This window comes from Erpetoichthys calabaricus, chromosome 16, assembly GCF_900747795.2.
Source record: "Erpetoichthys calabaricus chromosome 16, fErpCal1.3, whole genome shotgun sequence".
NCBI lineage: Eukaryota > Metazoa > Chordata > Cladistia > Polypteriformes > Polypteridae > Erpetoichthys > Erpetoichthys calabaricus.
In genome coordinates this window covers 92,794,863-92,813,502 of record NC_041409.2, presented here as the reverse complement: position 1 = coordinate 92,813,502, position 18,640 = coordinate 92,794,863, and the positions used below count along the sequence as shown (strand labels likewise).

General features: G+C 44.3%; 1 protein-coding gene across 1 annotated transcript in view; it reads left to right on the top strand.

Moving 5' to 3' along the window:
- ntd5 (ntl-dependent gene 5) overlaps positions 1-14,504 on the top strand; it is a 41,750-nt gene extending 27,246 nt beyond the window's left edge. The window contains exons 7-8 of the mRNA XM_028821152.2: positions 508-705; positions 13,950-14,504. Of these exons, the coding sequence (XP_028676985.1) occupies positions 508-705; positions 13,950-14,014 (263 nt within the window). The 3' untranslated portion in view covers positions 14,015-14,504. The remainder of the gene's footprint in view (positions 1-507; positions 706-13,949) is intronic.
- The last annotated feature ends 4,136 nt before the right edge of the window (positions 14,505-18,640 follow it).

Sequence of the window (18,640 nt, the reverse complement as noted above, 5' to 3'; positions counted from 1 at the left end):
ATTGTTCACATAAACCAGGGATGTGATACTGAGGCCACCGAAATGGGCTCCTTCCACTCCTTGGCTTTACCTAGAATTTCTCTCTATAAAAATTATTAACCGAATCGGTGACAAAGGGCAGCCCTGGCGAAGTCCCACACCCTCTGCCTTACTGCCGGCAATGCAAGCCAAGTGTTTGCTCCAGTTGTGCAGGAACCAAAGAGCCAACAACAGCTGGCCTAGACGGTACCTCTCTATCGCCACTTAAGTGACCATTTTTGCTCATCCAAGACCACTTTTGCCTACAATTGATGAAGGGGACCCCCAACCTCCAATGGATAACTGCATCCAGTAGATGTCCATGTAAAAAGTCCTAGCAGTGATATCACTATTGAACTATCCACCATGGAGAGATCTGATCTTCACCTCAACACTCTAAGACATGTAAAGCCATTAAGGGCTAGCCTACCCATCTCACAGTCATGTCTAACATATTGTCTCCTTTTCTCTCACTTCCTCTTTCTTCAGCCCGGTGCCCAATTCCAGCATATCGTAGCAGAGTCCTGTACGGTGGACAGAAAGTCTGGATCGTCGACATCCCTGAAGGTCTGGTCTCTCATGGAGAAACGGTGTCCTTCTTCTGCCGCAAAAAGCCAGAAGAGTGCAGCTACCCCATACAGTCTGAGTGCTTTGATGGAAACCTGACTCTCCCGTCTTGCTATGAAGGTGCTGTAATAATCATATTAATTATATTCCTGATAATAACCATAATATTAGCATTACATTTTATTCAGGGCAGCACCATAGATGACAATGCTGCCTTGTGCACCCAGCATTCTGTGTTCAAATCCCAGGCCTGGTCATTGTCTGTGTGGAGTTTCAGCGTTCTCCATGTGATTGTTTAGATCCCAAACACTTTGTGATGGGTCAATTGGTGATTCTGAAGGGGCCATGGGTGAGTGAGAGGGCACTGTGATGGACCTGAGAACTTCTCACAGCACTCTGCATCAGCACTCAGTGAAGTGCGCTACAGAAAAATGAACTAAATTGAATAGACTTGGCTTCCATCAACGGTTTGTTCCTTCCTTGTTCCTGATAGGTTCCAGTCTCCTGTGACCCTCAACTGGATTAAACAGGTTTAAGTAATTGCTTTTCTTTTTAAACAGAAATTTGTAACCACAAACTTCAGTGTCTTTGACTTAGTGATTACCTGACAGTCAGGGCTTTTTGAAGTAAGTGAGATGCTATAAGGAACGTCATCTTTTTTATTTGTGTTGGTCAAGAAGTTTGCGTACCTCGGCAGTGTCATTCATGTCTCTGGTGACTCTTCCTATGAAGTCAGTAGACAGATTGGGAGAGCTTGGGGGGTGATGAGGTCACTATGAAGGGGTGTGTGGCGCTCCAAATATCTCTGCAAAAGGACAAAGGTCCAAGTCTTTAAAGTCCTGGGGCTTCCTGTCTTGCTATATGGTTGTGAGACACGGACGCTATCCAGTGACCTGAGACAAACGCTGGACTCCTTCAGTACTGCGTCTGTTTGGAGAGTCCTTGGGTACTGTTGGTTTGACTTTGTGTTGAATGAGTGGTTGCTAATGGAGTTCCAAATGAGGCACATTACCTGCATAGTGAGGGACCGTCAGTTATGGCACTACGGCCATGTGGTGTGATTCCCCGTCGGTGATCCCACTCGCAGGACTCTCATTGTTGAGGACCCAAGTGGATGGACCAGGCCAAGGGGACACCCACGTAACACTTGGCTGTGACAGATAGATGGTCATTTCTGGTGGGTGGGACTGGACCATGTGTCTCCCTGACGGGTTGCCAACTACAATCTCAAGCTGTTTCATTGTATGCTCTCAGCCCAGTCTGTTGCTTGATAGAGAAGTTCCTGGAATCCAGTCTTGATTTGTTTGCACGTGATATCACATTGGGCCTCATCCAGTGTGAGCTGATCTCAGTCTCAAGGCCTGTTTTTGCCAGCTGCGTTGAGTGGGTGGGGAGGTCAGCCTTGAGACAGGTGGACAACATCCGTTGAAGGCTGTGCTGTGGCTGGCATTCCCGTCCAGTGGCGGGCCCACATTTTAGGGGCCCTGATGTTTGAACTTGGTAAACAGGACCAGGGTCTGGGTAGCCATTACTGTCTTCTTCAGTGGGGTTGCTCCAAGCCAGATCACCACAACATTTTGAGTAAAAATGATGTAGTAGTGAATATACACTGTATTATTAATATCCATCCATCCATTTTCCAACCCGCTGAATCCGAACACAGGGTCACGGGGATCTGCTGGAGCCAATCCCAGCCAACACATGGCACAAGGCAGGAACCAATCCCGGGCAGGGTGCCAACCCACCGCAGGTATTATTAATATTATTTTTTAAAACCCCCTTCTCATACAGTAGACACTTCAGGTCTTGATGGAGTTCTAGATTACTCTGCTTTCCCCTTTTGTATTCTTTATTGTGTAGCCTTTTATCAGAATGCCTCAAATCCCATAGACTTACCACTTTTTAATAAGGTACTGTACTTTATAACTTCTCCCCACCTTCCCTTCTCTATCTATAACCTCAGGCAATTACATAGAGTAAAAGGCAAGCAGGAGTTAAGTTACACTTTAAATAATGTATTATTGCTAATACAGTAGAGTCTCCCTTATCCTACCTTCGCTTATTCGACATTCCGTATTATCTGACGTCTCACTGCAAAAAAAGACAAAAAAAAAACGCATCAATCGGTAACAAGAACTGCAAGTTCCAAGCGTGAGCGTAGTCTATTTTTTGTTGCTCCCGACTCTACCGCAGCTAATTACAGTGGAACCTCGGTTTGCGAGCATAATTTGTTCTGGAAATGCGCTCGCAGTACAAAGCACTGATATATCAAAGTGAATTTCCCCATAAAAAATAATGGAAACTTAGACGATTCGTTCCACAACCCAAAACTATCCACATAAAAATGATTAATACAAAATATAAAGTAAAAATACATAAAACAAATTAACCTGCACTTTACCTTTTGAAAAGAATCATGGCTGGTTTGAGTGAGTTTCTAAACTCTTGTGGGATTCCACCCAATGGGACGACACGTGGAAGAGCGTCCCAAAGCAATCGCAGTCTCCCAGCGCTGTAGCAGTTCGTCGTAAAAACGAATCCGAAAAGATCGCGGACATGCTATAAGCGCCTGCCGTCGATGGGTGATACAAGGAACAAGGAACATTATAAACGCACAGTACTACTTGGCCACGACGCTGCCTGACTGCTGTGTCTGTGTATAGGAGAGCGGCAGATCCCGCTACAATAAATAACCGCACTGCTGCTGTTTCAAGCTGAATAAAGCTGGTGTTGCTAAAGTACTGATACTCAGCTTTGTGTTTCGGGTGCAAGACGGGGACTCACACGTCACAGCACACACACACAGTCACAATGCTGTAGTAAACATTATACGCTCGTATGGATGTTGATTAAATGAGTGACGGAGTTAAGGCTCTAGAAACTGCAATTAAATACATTGAGCAACAAGAAGAAGCTACAGGAATCGACATAATGATGCTGCAAAGATGGCGAGACTTGACAGCGAAGAAACGGCACTCGTCAGGAAAGCAGACTGCTATCAAAAATTTCTTTAAATCTTCACAGGACTGAACTTTTTAAGTACAGTACATACTGTATTTAACTTCAGACAACTCTGTAACTGTAAGTTCATTTTTTCAGTTAATTTTTTCTGTTGTTTTTTTGTAAAACATGATTATTAGGTTCGTAATGTATAAAATTATAACATAGTTTGACGTCTAATAGGCTTTTTCTTAACACCTCCCATTAATCCGACATTTTTGCTTATCCGATGTTCTGCCGGCCCGTTTATGTCAGATAAGCGAGACTCTACTGCATTAATAAATAATAACAATAAGCAAAATACAAGTGAATGCTGTCAACCATACAACCTGATAAATGCTGATGTGTAATTTCAGGCGGCACACAGACTTGTAGTTACTTTAAATGTCTCTAGTTAAGTCATCATTTTTAGTCGGCTTTCTTCAGAACAGGCCGCATGCCTGTCTCAATATGGCTGCTGAGCTGTGCTTCTCCATGTGGTCTTTTCAATCCATTGTATGTGAGATGCTCCTTCATCGTGATGGTGTGAGAGAAAGAGGGAGGGATACAGCCAGCAAATTTATACATTCTTTGTAATGAGAAGTCAAGGAAGATGACACCTTTTATTGACTTTTCACTACATTCACAATGGCTAACACGGTCTAACACCCTAGTACTACATACATTCTTTGTCCAAATCCTTATACCAATAGGGTGCCGTGCTACAGAATGGCCTCTGATTCAAACCAATCCCAAACGGCCATACTTCAGACCAATGGGGACACACAATACCTTTCACACCTGCCCCCAATACCATTTGTTGAGCTGCCAGCTAGGCAATTTGGCTTTCCTGTGGGGGTTGATGGAGAGAGTCCTGCAGAGAATCACTTGCCAGACTGGTTTTAGGAACTTTCCCAGACCCCATCATAAAATTCACTATCCTGACTCGGTCCTAAAGGAGGTGGTAGTTAAACATCATTGCATGAATTGCTGTTCTTATCATTTATATAACACTAATATACAAAAAAGACATACACAATATTTATCAACTTATATGCAACATTTCACACCACAAAAACACCCAACATTTTTAAACAATGTGGAGTAAAGTTGTTTACGGGACCCCTCTGGGATTACAGGCCCAGAAGTTTATGCTCCATTAGTTTCATGGTAGATCTGCTCCTGCTGCTACCGGCTTAAAACAGAAAAAGGAGGCCACAGTGAGCACCAAATGTCAATGGCGGATGACTGGAAAATTGTTTTTTAATCTGACAAATCTCAGTATCTGCTGTGACCTGCAGAATTAGTTGTAAAGAGCGTGAATTCGTTGGTAGATCTGGTGCTGGCAGTGTAATAATGAGAGGAGAGCTTTCTTGGCACACATTAGGCCTCATAATACAAACTCGGTGACACTTGAATGCCACTGCATGCAGTGCCTAAGCACCATGTGCACCCCATTTGTGGCCACAGTCTTGGCCAATGTCGGCAGGGTAAAGGAGTACAAAGCTGCCATCACCTCAGGCTGACTACCTGAACATGACAGGGTCTTCAATTGACTCCAATGGCCAGCTATTCCCCAGGTGTCAATTCAGTAAAGGCACTTTTGGAAAAAGGAGGTTTGCAGTGTGAATGTGTGGTGTAACCACAAGGGGGCACCAGAGAGCCACAAACCACAGACATTATAATACAGCTCACGTTTACAGGAAGAAAATAAAAGATTTTGTTCACACAAAGCACATTTCTAAAATCACCTCCCTAAAGACCAGTTGCACAAGCATCATGAATTCACACAATTAAACAATAAATCTTCCTCCCTCCGTCCTCCGCTGAGTGTTGCCTGCTGCCTCGTTCCTTTAATCTAATCCCCGGGAGTGCTTCCAGTGATTTGATGCTGCAGCTCCGAAGCACTTCCAGGAGAAGTTGGATTGCTATGGATTAGGGACTTCCAAATCCTGCAGCTTCCCTTGGTGGCCCATAAAAGACCCAACAGGGCTGTATTCCAGGACTACAATTCCCAGCATGCCTTGTGGGCACCCATGCAGGGATCCGAGCCTGGGCTCACTGCCATCTAACGTCCTGGGGGAGACAAAACCCTGTGTAAGCTATTTCTCCCTGTCATTCCATCATGAGGGCGTCCTGACAGGGTGAGGACACCAGCCATCGTTCACAATGGGCAAAAAAATCTGCATAGACGCACTAAGTCTAAATTAATAAGATCAACAGGGAGAATTTAATATAACGAGTTATATTAAACAGATTATATAAATAAAACACTACAATAAATACAGAACGACAAGGTGGCACAGTGGCAGATCTGCAGCCTCACAGTAAGTAGACCAGGGTTCACATCCCGGTCCTGTGATTGAGAGGGTTGGCTCCACATTCCCTGTCACGTTCAGGGAGCTTCTTGAACCCGCAGCCATCGATAGTCATAACCGAGATGAGCCGGGCAAATAAGGCCACACTTACATGCAGCAAGGGTTAGGTGAAACCAGTGCTCAGTGCAGTGCGTCAGATCTTCCATAAATAAATAATCCAATGAAAGAAGTCCTTGCACAAGTGGAGGTTGAAAATCAAGTTCAATAAAATCGAGGTTAAAATCTTAAGGCAGGAAACTTTTCTTAAAATCTCAGTCTCCGGTGCATCCCTTTAAAACGATGTCCCCTCTGCTTCAGCAGGCACAGCCAACCTTTTCCCACAGGCTTGGGTCCCTGCTGTCCATGGTTCCCACCCAGCAGGACTTGTAATCTGAGCCTCATGTCGCCCCGTCCATCTCCCGCTGCCTCTCACCGGACTTACATGCATGCCCCTACGAGCGAGCATTGGTGCCACTCCAGGTCCCTGGCATTATACTCAGTCAGGTGGCCCTCTTCAGCCCCTGAGTGTCGGCCTTAAGCTCCTGTGAGGGGGCTCTCCTCCCAGCTGCCTTCCTCCTCTCCTCCACATCCTGGCATCTTCCGGTCCTTTCTATTTTTATTTTTAACCTCCATCTCTCCTTCTCTGTTCTTTCCTATCTACCGTGGAGGCTCCTCTTGTACTCGGCCTTCCTAATTGGGCACAGGTGTGTTGCGCCGCTCCCTCCGAGGCAATAATGAGGCACCTGGCTGACGCTCACATTGGCACATGTATACGCAATCAGCCAGGCAAAACAACCATCTCTGGAGCGAAGCACGTTCTCACGCCCAGTTGGAGCCTTTTCACATTTCACTTATCACAGTGTCTTCTTGCATGGAGTTTGCATGTTCTCCCTGTGTCTTAGTGGGGCTCCTCTGGGTGCTCTGAAGGCAAGCAGGTTAGGTGACTTGGCAATACTAAATTGTGTGTGTGTGTGTGTGTGTGTTTGTGTTCGGCCCTGCGATGAACTGACACCCTGTCCTGGGTTTATAGTTGCCTTGTGCCCTATGATAACTGGGATAGGCTACAGCAGACCCCCATAACCCTTTTCAGGACCAAGAGGATTAGAAATAGACTTTCTGACTATACAGAGCAGCATGGTGGAGTAGTGATCACTGCATGGCGTTTGCGCGTTCTAGGTGGGTTTCCTCTTGGTGGTCTGCTTTCCTCCCACTGTCCAAAGACATGCGGGTTAGGTGAATTGATGACACTAAACTGGCCCGAGTGTGTGTTTGGTATGTGAATGTGTGTGTGTGTGTTCACTCTGCGATGGACTGGTGCCCTGTCCAGCTATGCTAGCTGGGATGGGCTCCAGCCCCCTGTGACCCTGGTGGGGACTAAGCGGGTTAGAAAATGACATGACATGAAAATAAATACACCATTTGCATAGAAGAGAGAAAAACAATAGTAATAGAATAAATTACATTTTAAAAATGAAAATTAGTGAAAAAGCAAATAATGATAGGGTGTGTATAGTAATAAAAAACAAATACAAATTGCACATTGTAATATTTCAGAAGTAAAGTAAACAAGCACATAATAGAATTTATTTTTATTGCTCATAAGGATTTTGTCGTAACTTTGAAAATTGCTGTGCAAGATCAACCTAAAATGTTCAAGCAAGTTATAGAAAAAAACCTGATATAAATCCGTTAGGTAGTTCTCTCATGGAAAGCAGACAGACAGACATACAGACAGAGAGACGTTAGATCTTATAGATATACCAGTAATGGCACACTGCTATAACGATAACGTGCAGTGAATCCACTTGACATGAGCGTTCCTAGTTTTCATCCTCTTTCTCTGTACGTTTATCATTCGTTTGCTCAGAGGTTGATGCGCTTGCTGCTTCCTGAGCAGCTCTTCTTCTCTCCACCCTAGTGTCCCGCTTCTTCTCTTCTTCCGTCGGCATCTTTTTGCGTTAAAACTGATTAAGTCAGTGTTTGTGTTGCAAGTACGTTTTCCTTAATTTTTCACTTAAGCTGGCACTTAAGTCTTCAATCTGCCTCAAGAATAATTAAAGATATGAAGAGGTAGGGGAAGAGACAGCGAAGGTGGTAGGGATGAGAACGGCGCCCGTATGCATGCGCTGCCCTGCTGGCCACTGCCAAGAGTTGATTCTACTTATTCATTTTCTTCTATTTTCAGCTGCTCCCGTTAGGGGTCACCACAGCAGATCATCTTTTTCCATATCTTTCTGTCCTCGTCATCTTGTTCTGTTACACCCATCACCTGCATGTCCTCTCTCACCACATCCATAAACCTTCTCTTAGGCCTTCCTCTTTCCTCTTTCCTGGCAGCTCTATCCTTAGTACCCTTCTGTCAGTATACTCAGCATCTCTCCTCTGCACATGTCCAAACCAACGCAATCTCACCTCTCTGACTTTGTCTCCTAACCTTCCAACCTGAGCTGTCCTTGATTCTACAATAAAATAAATATAAAAAGAGGAATAACCTTGGAGGTCAATCATCACCCCGAAAGTGGATAGTAGACATCATGTAGTATATGTGTACCAAATTTCAGGTGAATAGGTCCAACGGTTTGCGAGCTACAGGTGATTTAAACTCCTGGACCAACAAACAAACAGCCATGGTAGCATTATATATTGTGACAGTTTAAAGGCACTGTCGACCCCTTGAACCCTCAGACCAGACGTCAGACACCACATAAAAGTCCAAAATGAATATTTATTATAAATAAGTGTGCAAAGCACCCTCCTCTCCACAATACTTAACCCTTTAACCGCCAACTCCCTAAATATTCCCCACGCCAGGCGAAATCTGAACAATTTTCGTTTTTTTACTTTTTTACATTTATTCAAGCAGTATTGACCACTAAATGTTGTGCAAGTTCTAGAAATGGGCAAACACATACAACTGGAGTACCAGTTATCCATCCAAATGGTGTACCCATTGTCCAATAGTGGTAGGCCAAGGTACACAACAATTTTCTCTGAAAGTCCAAAGTCCTTACATTCATCTGGCAACACTGCTGAAATACTACTCATAGGATCCTCTTTGCCAGTGTATACACGAAATCTATAAATGTAACCTGAATTCTCAGCTAAGCAAAACATCTTGATACCAAACCGTGCCCTTTTCAATGGTAGATACTGTCGAAACTGTAAGCGGCCCTTCCACAACAATAAACTTTCATCAACTGCAACTGACAGTCCTGGCATGTAGGGCAACTGAAATGTTTCAAATAAATGGTCAATCAAAGGACGTAGCTTGAACAAGCGGTCGCGGTTTGGATCTTTCTTATCTGGCTCATTTCTGTTGTCATTCAAATGAAAGAATTTCAGCAGCAAAGAGAATCGGTTACGTGTCATGATAGCTGCAAAAATATGTGTTGCATACATAGGATCTGTAGACCAGTACATCTCAATATCTGGTTTTCTGATTATTCCCATCAACATCAAAATCCCAATGAATTTTTTCATTTCGTTTTCATCAGTGTCTACCCAAGCACGAACACGGGAATGTGGAGGTAAATTGGGATTTTTCTCAATAAACTGTGCTGCATACAGATTTGTCTGATGAACAAAATGTCTGATCAAATCAGGTGACACAAACAGCTCATAAAACTGCTCAGCAGTGTAATTGTTTACATCAACAGTAAAGCCACACGTTGCCTCAAATGGATGCAGAAAAGGTAGTTCACCACGGGCAGCAGTCCAGTTGAGATGCTGGGGATACACCCACTCATCGCCGTCATCCGATGCGCCGTCATTCACAGTATCATGCAGCGCACGTTGCTGCTCATCATTGTCGCTAAAATCTTCTTCAGAACTGCTACAATCATGATCAGAATTGTCCAAAATCACCTGCAAAGCCTCACTTGAAGTCAGTTTACGTTTCGCCATATTCACAGCTGTCACTTCCGAATCACGTCACATAACCGGCCAAAACAACCATAGAGTTGTCGAAATACAATGTAGTAATAATACCCACGCCAAACCGTCAGTTATACTACGTGCCAGGCATTCATATAACCATAGGCAAATGTGCCGGATAATTCCGGCAGTATGGCGTTAGCAATAAAACAACCATGCCGGATATATCCGGCAGAGGGCGGTTAAGGGGTTAATAAATCAATAACCACTACAATAAACAATACTCAATCCTCCACTCCCAGACGCTTAGCCACCCTGCCTCCCAACTCAGCTCAGCGTCTGGGATTTCCCATCATCCTTTTATATCCCCTGACCCGGAAGTGGTTCCAATCCTACAGTCCATGATTCCCGATCACTTCCGGGTCAGATTAAAAGTCCTTTTCTTCAACCTGGAAGCACATCGTTCCTTCCGTTCATGTCATCATGACACACTTCCGGGTTATAGGGCACGTAACACTCTCTAAGCCTCTCTACAGCGGCTCCTGGTGGTCCCCATGGTATCCAGCAGGGTTGTTTATAAAAACTACACTGTCCATAATGCCCTGCTGGAATTTGGGGACCTTCCATGCTGCTGGGAGGACTCCATCTAGCGGGCTGGGGTTCTGGACCGGAATATTTGGCCGTCCATCCCTCACAATTTATATACACAATGGATTTTGGAAAAAGCTTATGAAGAATATCAAGGATTGGCTGTTGTCCTGGGACGGCTTTTCATTTAGTGATTGGAGTTATTTATAAGACACTTTCATTGACTTTCAGATGACACAGTCACACATGTCTCGGCCTCCTCTTCTGACATCTCCTTCTCCCTCTCATGTTGTCCTTTTCTTTATTGCTGTTTCTTTTTATTCCTGTTTTGGTCCCTCGGACAAGCCATATTTGTGTTAAAATTTCAGATGGGACTTTGCGACATGTGGTATTACATACATTTGATTGGCTGACTGTACGTTTGATGGTTGTCTTTGCTCAGAGTTTTTGATCTTTTAATGCATCTTCATTTCCTGAGTCATAAAGCAATCAACAAGCCATCACAGCTGTTCCCTGGTCTTCTGCTTCGATTACACAGATGTTTTAAAGTTATAAATTACTGGTACAAATCAGAAAAGGAAGATGCTTTGATGTCAATTGCCCCTGTAAATTTAGTTCATCTTGCTTGTCTGAGCAAGTAATAATTAAAATTGAAGTGTCTATTATTTAAAAAAAATTAATTTCTGGTAACCCAGGACAGTTATGTAATAACACCTTCATCAACAGTAGAAGGAGCAAGCAAGAAACACACCACAAATTAGCACCTTGTAGAACATCCATGAAGATCTTAGAAAAGACATTCGAATAAGGTGATGTGTCTATACCTACAAAGATCAGAACCATGCAAGCCAGAGTATTCCCTGTGACAATCTATGGAAGTGAAAGTTGGACTACAAAGAAGCAGGATAGGAAGTCTGGTGTTGGAGGAGACTCCTGAGAATACTGTGAACAGCCAAGAAAACAAACCAACGGATCATCGAACAAATCAATCCAGAGTTCGCACTCAAGGCACAGATAACCAGGCTCAAACTATCCTAACTTTTAGATGCATTATGTGAAGACTCCTCTCTTTGGAAAAGGTTCTAATGCTGCGAAAAGTAGAAGAAATGAGAAAAAGAGGACAACCAATAACCAGGTGGATGGATTCAGTTATAGAGTCAAAGAGTGTACTGTTGAGAGACTTGAAAGAGCAGGCTAATGATAGATCGTCTCGGAGAAGATAAATCGAAGCAGTTGCTAGGAGTTGAAAAGGACTTGATGGGACATAACCAATTAACAAGACCTTCACAAAGGCTTCATTTGGTGTTAATAACACTTGCAAAGCATCAACAATATGGTTATTTATCTCTGCAATGTGTCCAACTAAAATAACTTGACTTTAGAATGGTCAGAGTTGGCTTTCTTATAATATTTCTTCTAATATTGCATTCCTCTGTATAAGACCAGTAAATCCTTCATATTCACAAATAACTTTAGCAGATTTGTTGTGGTAGGGTTCTTAGATAACTGTATTCCCCATCAAAAAACTTCTTATTATGTAGACCCAAATCCCACACTCTTACCATAGTGTCAGAGCTAACTGCTAAACGTCCCCCACTTTTTTTACATCTGTAACCCCGGCAATCACATAGAGCACAAGAAAAGGTAGGAGAAAACTAACACATTTATTCATTATGTATTATAGATTACTAGACATTATACCCGTTACAATAATGGGTGCTAGAACAGTAGTGCATAAACAATATTAGGAACTGTCTATATTAAATGGCAAGGGACCTTGACCTCATTCTGTTTCTTGTAAGACAGTAATACTGGCTTTGATGTCCGTAATATGCCTTTAATTTTCTGTCACAACAGTGGGCAATCAGCAGAGTCTCCCCAGCAACTGATGTAATGTGTGGCGTGCAGCTGATAATCGTGCCTGTGGCGTCTCCCCAGCAAGTACTGTGCAGTTCCCCAGCACGTATTTTAATCTGTGCTGGCGTGCAGCTCATTATTGTATGTGTGGTGTCTCCCCAGCAACGGATTTTATGTGTGCGGCCGCGACTACCCAATCAGCACTCTCCCCAGCAATGATGTCCTTTATTTGCTTATTATGCGCAGTCGCGGCTCGGCCATTCACTGTGTGCCCAGCTTCCAGTGTGTGTGCGTCCACAGTGCCGTGCGCGGGGCACGGTGCGATGCGTGGCACGGCCCCGCACATGCGCACTTCACCAGAAGACACACACACACACGGACACCCTGGATGCACACAGGGGTTTTATTAAAGAGGAAATGCCCAATGTAGGGCGGTGCGGTGTTAGCGCTGCCGCCTCCCAGTAAGGAGACCTGGGTTCACTTCCCTGGTCCTCCCTGCGTGGAGTTTGCATGTTCTCCCCGTGTCTGCATGGGTTTCCTCCCACAGTCCAAAGACATGCAGGTTAGGCGCATTGGCGATCCTAAATTGTCCCTAGTGTGTGCTTGGTGTGTGTGTGTGTGTGTGTGTGTGCCCTGTGGTGGGCTGGCGCCCTGCCCGGGAATTTGTTCCTGCCTTGCACCCTGTGCTGGCTGGGATTGGCTCCAGCAGATCCCTGTGACCCTGTGTTAGGATATAGCGGGTTGGGTAATGTAAGCAGAGTACAAAAGTGAATGATGGCAAAATAATTCAACCTAAAAAATAGACTACCAGGTGGCTCTTTGTCTTATTACGTTGATTACTTCGGGTCTGACTCAGGAATGGGGCAGAAACAGGCAACAGAATGGAAAATGGCAGAGAGAGGGTAAGCCTCTGTGTCAGCCTTAATTTAATCTTGCTGAAACCAGACATATAAAATATACATCTAGGGACAAACATGAGTGAATTTTACATAAAAGTGGGCTGGAACAATTAGACAGCTCACATTTCTAAACCAATCCAATTGCCTCATGAAGGCGGTTCTCAAGGTAGTTGTCTCTTTTTCCTTAATTAGCAGCCAAACAATAATGAGACACAAAACGAGCCAAAACATTACCAGCTAACCACAGTATCTGAAAATAAAGGTGAAGGTCTCAGTAAGGCTGATCTCTCAGGTCACCAAAACATTTTGAGGTGTTCTTAGAAAAAAAAAAAAAAAACAGAAAATCAACAGTTTTGGGAAATGTCTGCTGTGGCAGAAAGAGAGCAGCAACGAGCCATGAAATTAAATAACGGGTTTAATTAACAGCAGGAATCGGCTTCTCATTAAGAAAGTGGTTGGAGTGAAATTGGTAGAAATTTGAAGCCCCGATTTAGCTGGTCATCTGTCGTCTCATTTCTGTTTGGCTGTCATTTAATGAAGAAAGGAATCGATTCAGAGGACTGAATCCTTAAAAACAGGGCTATTAAAATGAAGGGAAAAGAAGTTAACTAGCAGTGGAAACTGGTCACTGATTAGGAAAAGGGTTAGAATGAAAACCTGCAGCCACTGCGGCCCACCAGGACCGGACTTTGACACCCCTGGTATAAGGTATACAGAGTGAAATACTAATCCCCCATTGTGTTTGTCTCTAAACAGAAAACTAATGACCATGTCTTTCTTTTTATTTCTCCCCCCTTCTTCATTTCCGCAGAGCCCACTTGGCTGCAGTACAAGCTGTTTCCCAAACGAGTCGTATCAGAAATTCCTGCCTGCTGACCGCTACTCAAGCCATTCCCATGATCTTCTGCACCATCCTTGATTTTTGAACTGTCACAGGGCTGAAGGCGCCGAGCAGGATGAGGCGTTTGGACGTCTTCAAGGTCTCATTACTGACGTTCTGCACTTCTTTGGATATACTGCACAACACGCTGTTTGAAATCCTTTGGCATGCTTGTTTGCAATTGAAAGCATTGGATGTGGACCCCTGTAAAGACCGGGACGTCCCAGTGGTGGCACTTGCTTTATCTAGCCTACGGTCATTTTGAAGCTCTGTCTGCCTTATAAACAAACAAGAGGGGTGTTCTTTGACTTACAGGGGCTTGGGCTTTCTTACTGGCCTTGGTGCCCCGTTGGATGTTGGGTACATTAGGTGCTGTGCTGCTAAATACGTTTCACAGGCACATGTGTGGCTGTAAGCATTTGGATTTTACTCCTGCTCCTACCATGAAAACAATCATACCTACAAATTCAATAAAAAATGTTTATGAAACTACAGACTCTAAGAAGTTCATCAGCTTTTGCTCTACTTACAGTCCTAAAATACGAGGGTGAAACAAAAACTAAAGACATTTTGAAAATTATGCAGTAACCACAAAGAATGGAAGCTGACACAGTACAGCAAGTTTGCAATGGGTTATGGGTAGTTTGAACATGCACAGTGCAGCACTCTGCCATTAGTCTACTTGAAACCAAGGTCAAATGAACACAGACGCTCCACTGCAAGTTTGCCCCATTGTTGAACAACATGCAGTAGTGACAGGAGTGAAATCGGCTAAGAATTTAGATAGATAGATAGATAGATAGATAGATAGATAGATAGATAGATAGATAGATAGATAGATAGATAGATAGATAGATAGATAGATACTTTATTAATCCCAGGGGGAAATTCACATACTCTAGCAGCAAAAAATATTAAATTAAAGAGTAATAAAAAAAAAATGCAGCTAAAAAACAGACAATAACTTGAATAATGTTAAAATAAAGTGATAGGAGTGATCAATAAATAAAAATAGAAAAATAAAAGTAGAAAAATACACATACACATATAGTCCTACACGGAGCTGCTGAAAAGGCTGCTGTGCCCATTCAGCCATTTGTGAGGTCAGGTAGTGATGCTGGACGAGAAGACCTGCCTCACAGTCATCACGGTAGGGTTGACATCAGGGCTCTGCGCAGGCCACTCAACTTCCTTCATGTACTTATGGGCCAGGGGCACAAAACACAAAAGGTCCTTCCCCAAACTGTTGCCACAATGTTGTAAATGCAAAATTGTCTAAAATGTCTTTGTCTTCTGCAGCATTAACAAGACCCTTGACTGGAACCAAGGGACTGAGCCCAAACCCTGCCATTATCCCCTCTCCACTAACCTATAGAAAAAACACTAGGTAGTCCAGAAGGTAGTGTTCTCCTGGCATCTGCCAAACCCTGTTTCATCTATCAGAATGCCAGGTAGTAAAGCGGGATTCTTCACTCCAGACAATACATGTCCACTGCTCCAGAGTCCAAAGGTGGCCTACCTGCTTTCCAGCTGGCACTTGGCATGGGCATAATGATCTCAGGTTTGTGTACAGCTGCTCGTCCATGGAAACCCATGAAGCTCAAAATGCCCAATTCTGGTGCTGATGTTGCTTCCAGAGACAATTTGAAACTCTGCTGTAAGTGATGCCTCAGAGGGCAGGCCATTTTTAAGTGCCCTAACACTCAGTGGCCATGCTTAATGTGTTTGCGTGGTCTACCACTTTGTGGCTGAGCTGCTGTTTCTCTGCAACTCTTCCACTTCACAATAGCAGCACTTACAGCTGACCAGGCAGATCCCGCAGAGCAGAAATTTCACCTACTGACTTGAGGCAAATGACAGCACCACGTGTAAAGTCACTGAGCTCTTCAGTAGAATCCATTCTGTCTGTCAATGGAGACTGCATGGCTAAACAATGTAACATCTGAACTGAAGCATCTGGGGAACTGTCCACATACCTTTAGCCATATAATTCTGCTTTAATTACCTGGTGTGGCTTGTGGGGGGCATCTAAGTACCCTAAACTCCCCTGACACAACTTCATCACGCAGTCCTGGATTGAATAAAAGGCATTTATTCAACAGCACCTTCACAACGCTTCCAGTTTCCTTACTTCAATATATGCAACAGGCATTAAGTTTCTCCTCCTTCAGCTCCCACGAAGTCTCATCCACTTCCTCCTGATTCTGACCCCAAGTTGAGTGGAGGGCTTGGTTTTAACTCCAGATCCAGGACTACATCTGGTGCTCATTCCATTATCCTGGGAAGCACTTCTGGGTCTGGCAGGACCCCAATGGTCCTTGTGCCGTCAGTATTCCAGAGGCCCCCCTTGGTGACCCTCGCAGAAACTGGCAGGACAGACTCTTGGGACCACAACTCCCATGCTGCCCTATGAGTGTCCATACTGGGGTCCTCCAGACATGATGCTGCCATCCCGTGTAAAGGGAGGGGATACTGCCCATAGTAGGCCGTTGCCCACTGTGCAACCGGTCCTCAGTCCATCCTGGGTGTTGCTCCATGGTTGCTAGGATGCCAAACCTGGAGTAACTGCTGCTTCAGCCTCTTCCTGCAGCCTTGTCCTGTCACAGCCAGGAGAATATCACTGTAGCCCAGCTGTGCTTCACATCCCAAGTAAGGGAGCAGGACCCACCTCGGCAGGGACCCACTTGTTGGTCCCTCACACCAGTTATTCACAGAAGCCTGATTTCTAAAATGCAAATGTAAACCCTTATTTCAGGTAGAGAAACCTGGCCAACAGACATAGATTTCTCCACAAGTAACTCAGCTATTAACTAAGTTATACTTAAGAACTTTGTAGTCTGCGCATGTCCGCTGCACTCTGATCACCTGCTTAGCTTTGAACACATTTTCAGCAGCCACGGGAAGAAGCGTCTGCAAGACAAAATTCCTGAGGCAAATGCTCGACCAATTACAATAATTCCCTTTAATTGGCATTTAAACAGGACTAATTAAGGATATGATAGGTGAGTTGACTAAGAGGACACCGAAGGAATGGCTGGTGAACATGGGGCTTTGTCGTAATATGCAAATAAAAAATTTAAACTTAGTAATTTAAAGCAGTAACAACTATTAGGAACACTAGTAATGACTGTATATTAGTATAATGGTATCTTAATAAAAAAAAGGATCAATTTCTATGCCCAAACTTTTAAATGCTAGTCTTCTGGGCCAGCAGCAGGGATGCCTACAAGAACAGACATCCTGCAGTGCTGCAAACAGAGTTCCATCTAGCGTGGCAATGGTGAGCAATCCTTTTAAGGATAGCAACTTGCCTAAAAGCCCCATGTAAAGAGCAAAAGGGAGTCTATTCTGGCACTTGCCATTGGTGTTAGCAGTGGGATAAAAAGAAGACCTGCCTTATGATTTAGCAATTGTCGAGTGCAGCAAAGGCTGCAATAGTCCTGTTTGGCTCTTCTGTGGAGTTGCAGGAGCGTCTTGAGGTTGAGATCTGGAATCTGGAGTGCTGACAAGGTAGCTCTTCTGTGTTGTGCCATCCACTTTGCCAGTGGTTGTTTGGTTTCCCCGATGTAACAAACAACCAAACAACCACTGGCGAAGCGGATGGCACAACACAGAAGAGCTACCTCGTCAGACCAGGACTCCACAGTCTATTTACACCTACAGGATAGTGGTCACTCTTTTAGTGATGAAGATGATGCACATCCTGGACAGGGAGAAATGCTGGTTTGAGCGAGGAGTCAAGGAGGCCATTTATGTGAAAAAGGAACGACCATCTCTGAACCGAGGAGGGGGCCTAAGGGTACATCTTTCACCATCTTACAATGCTGTGATTGCAGCCATTCCCCAACTCTCTGTGAATGGTACTCATGGCCATTGATCAATGGACAATTTGCATATCATCGATCACACGGTCCATAGTTAGTCACTGGCGCTAGTTTTGGTCATTATGCAAACGTTGAAGAAACCTGCAGTCAACTGAGACTGAGGAAGTCACTTGGATGACTGATGTAACGTATCTCCCTGGAAAAGAACTATGTCCAGATGAACTGAATCAACTTTCTAGAGTATCTCTGCAGATCCACCACCACTTATCCATCTGCTAAAGTGCATCAGCCTGAGGATAGCAGGGGAGCTTTGGTCTCATAGAGCTGGGAAAAAGTGTGGCAGATTGAGTTGCCACTGACCCCCAGGGTGAGTTGTGTGAAGCAGGGCTGGTGGTAAAACTGTGCAGGCACATGATGAGGCAGATCACAGAAGGGCTACAGAGTGGCAATGGAGGGAGCATATCAAAGCTGAGATCCAGGCCTGAAACGGAGTTTGCAGTCCATTCAATGAAGAATAAACAAGCAAGAGACCGGCACTTGTGCAGCTTCACACTAGGAGGATCACCTGCTCACTTGTAAATGACAGATCACCACACAGAAGTGCAGTGTTAAACACCTCTGATGCACCGCAGGACAGCACAACACTTAGCATCCATGCTGCACCATCCGACATCAAGGTGCTCAACATCCATGCCAATGTGCTCTTGCCACCAGCTGCACAACCGCAGCAAAAATGAAGACCATCTTGGTGGTTTGAAGAGTTGTGCGCCATTTCAAGAAGCTGGAAGTGGTCACTGG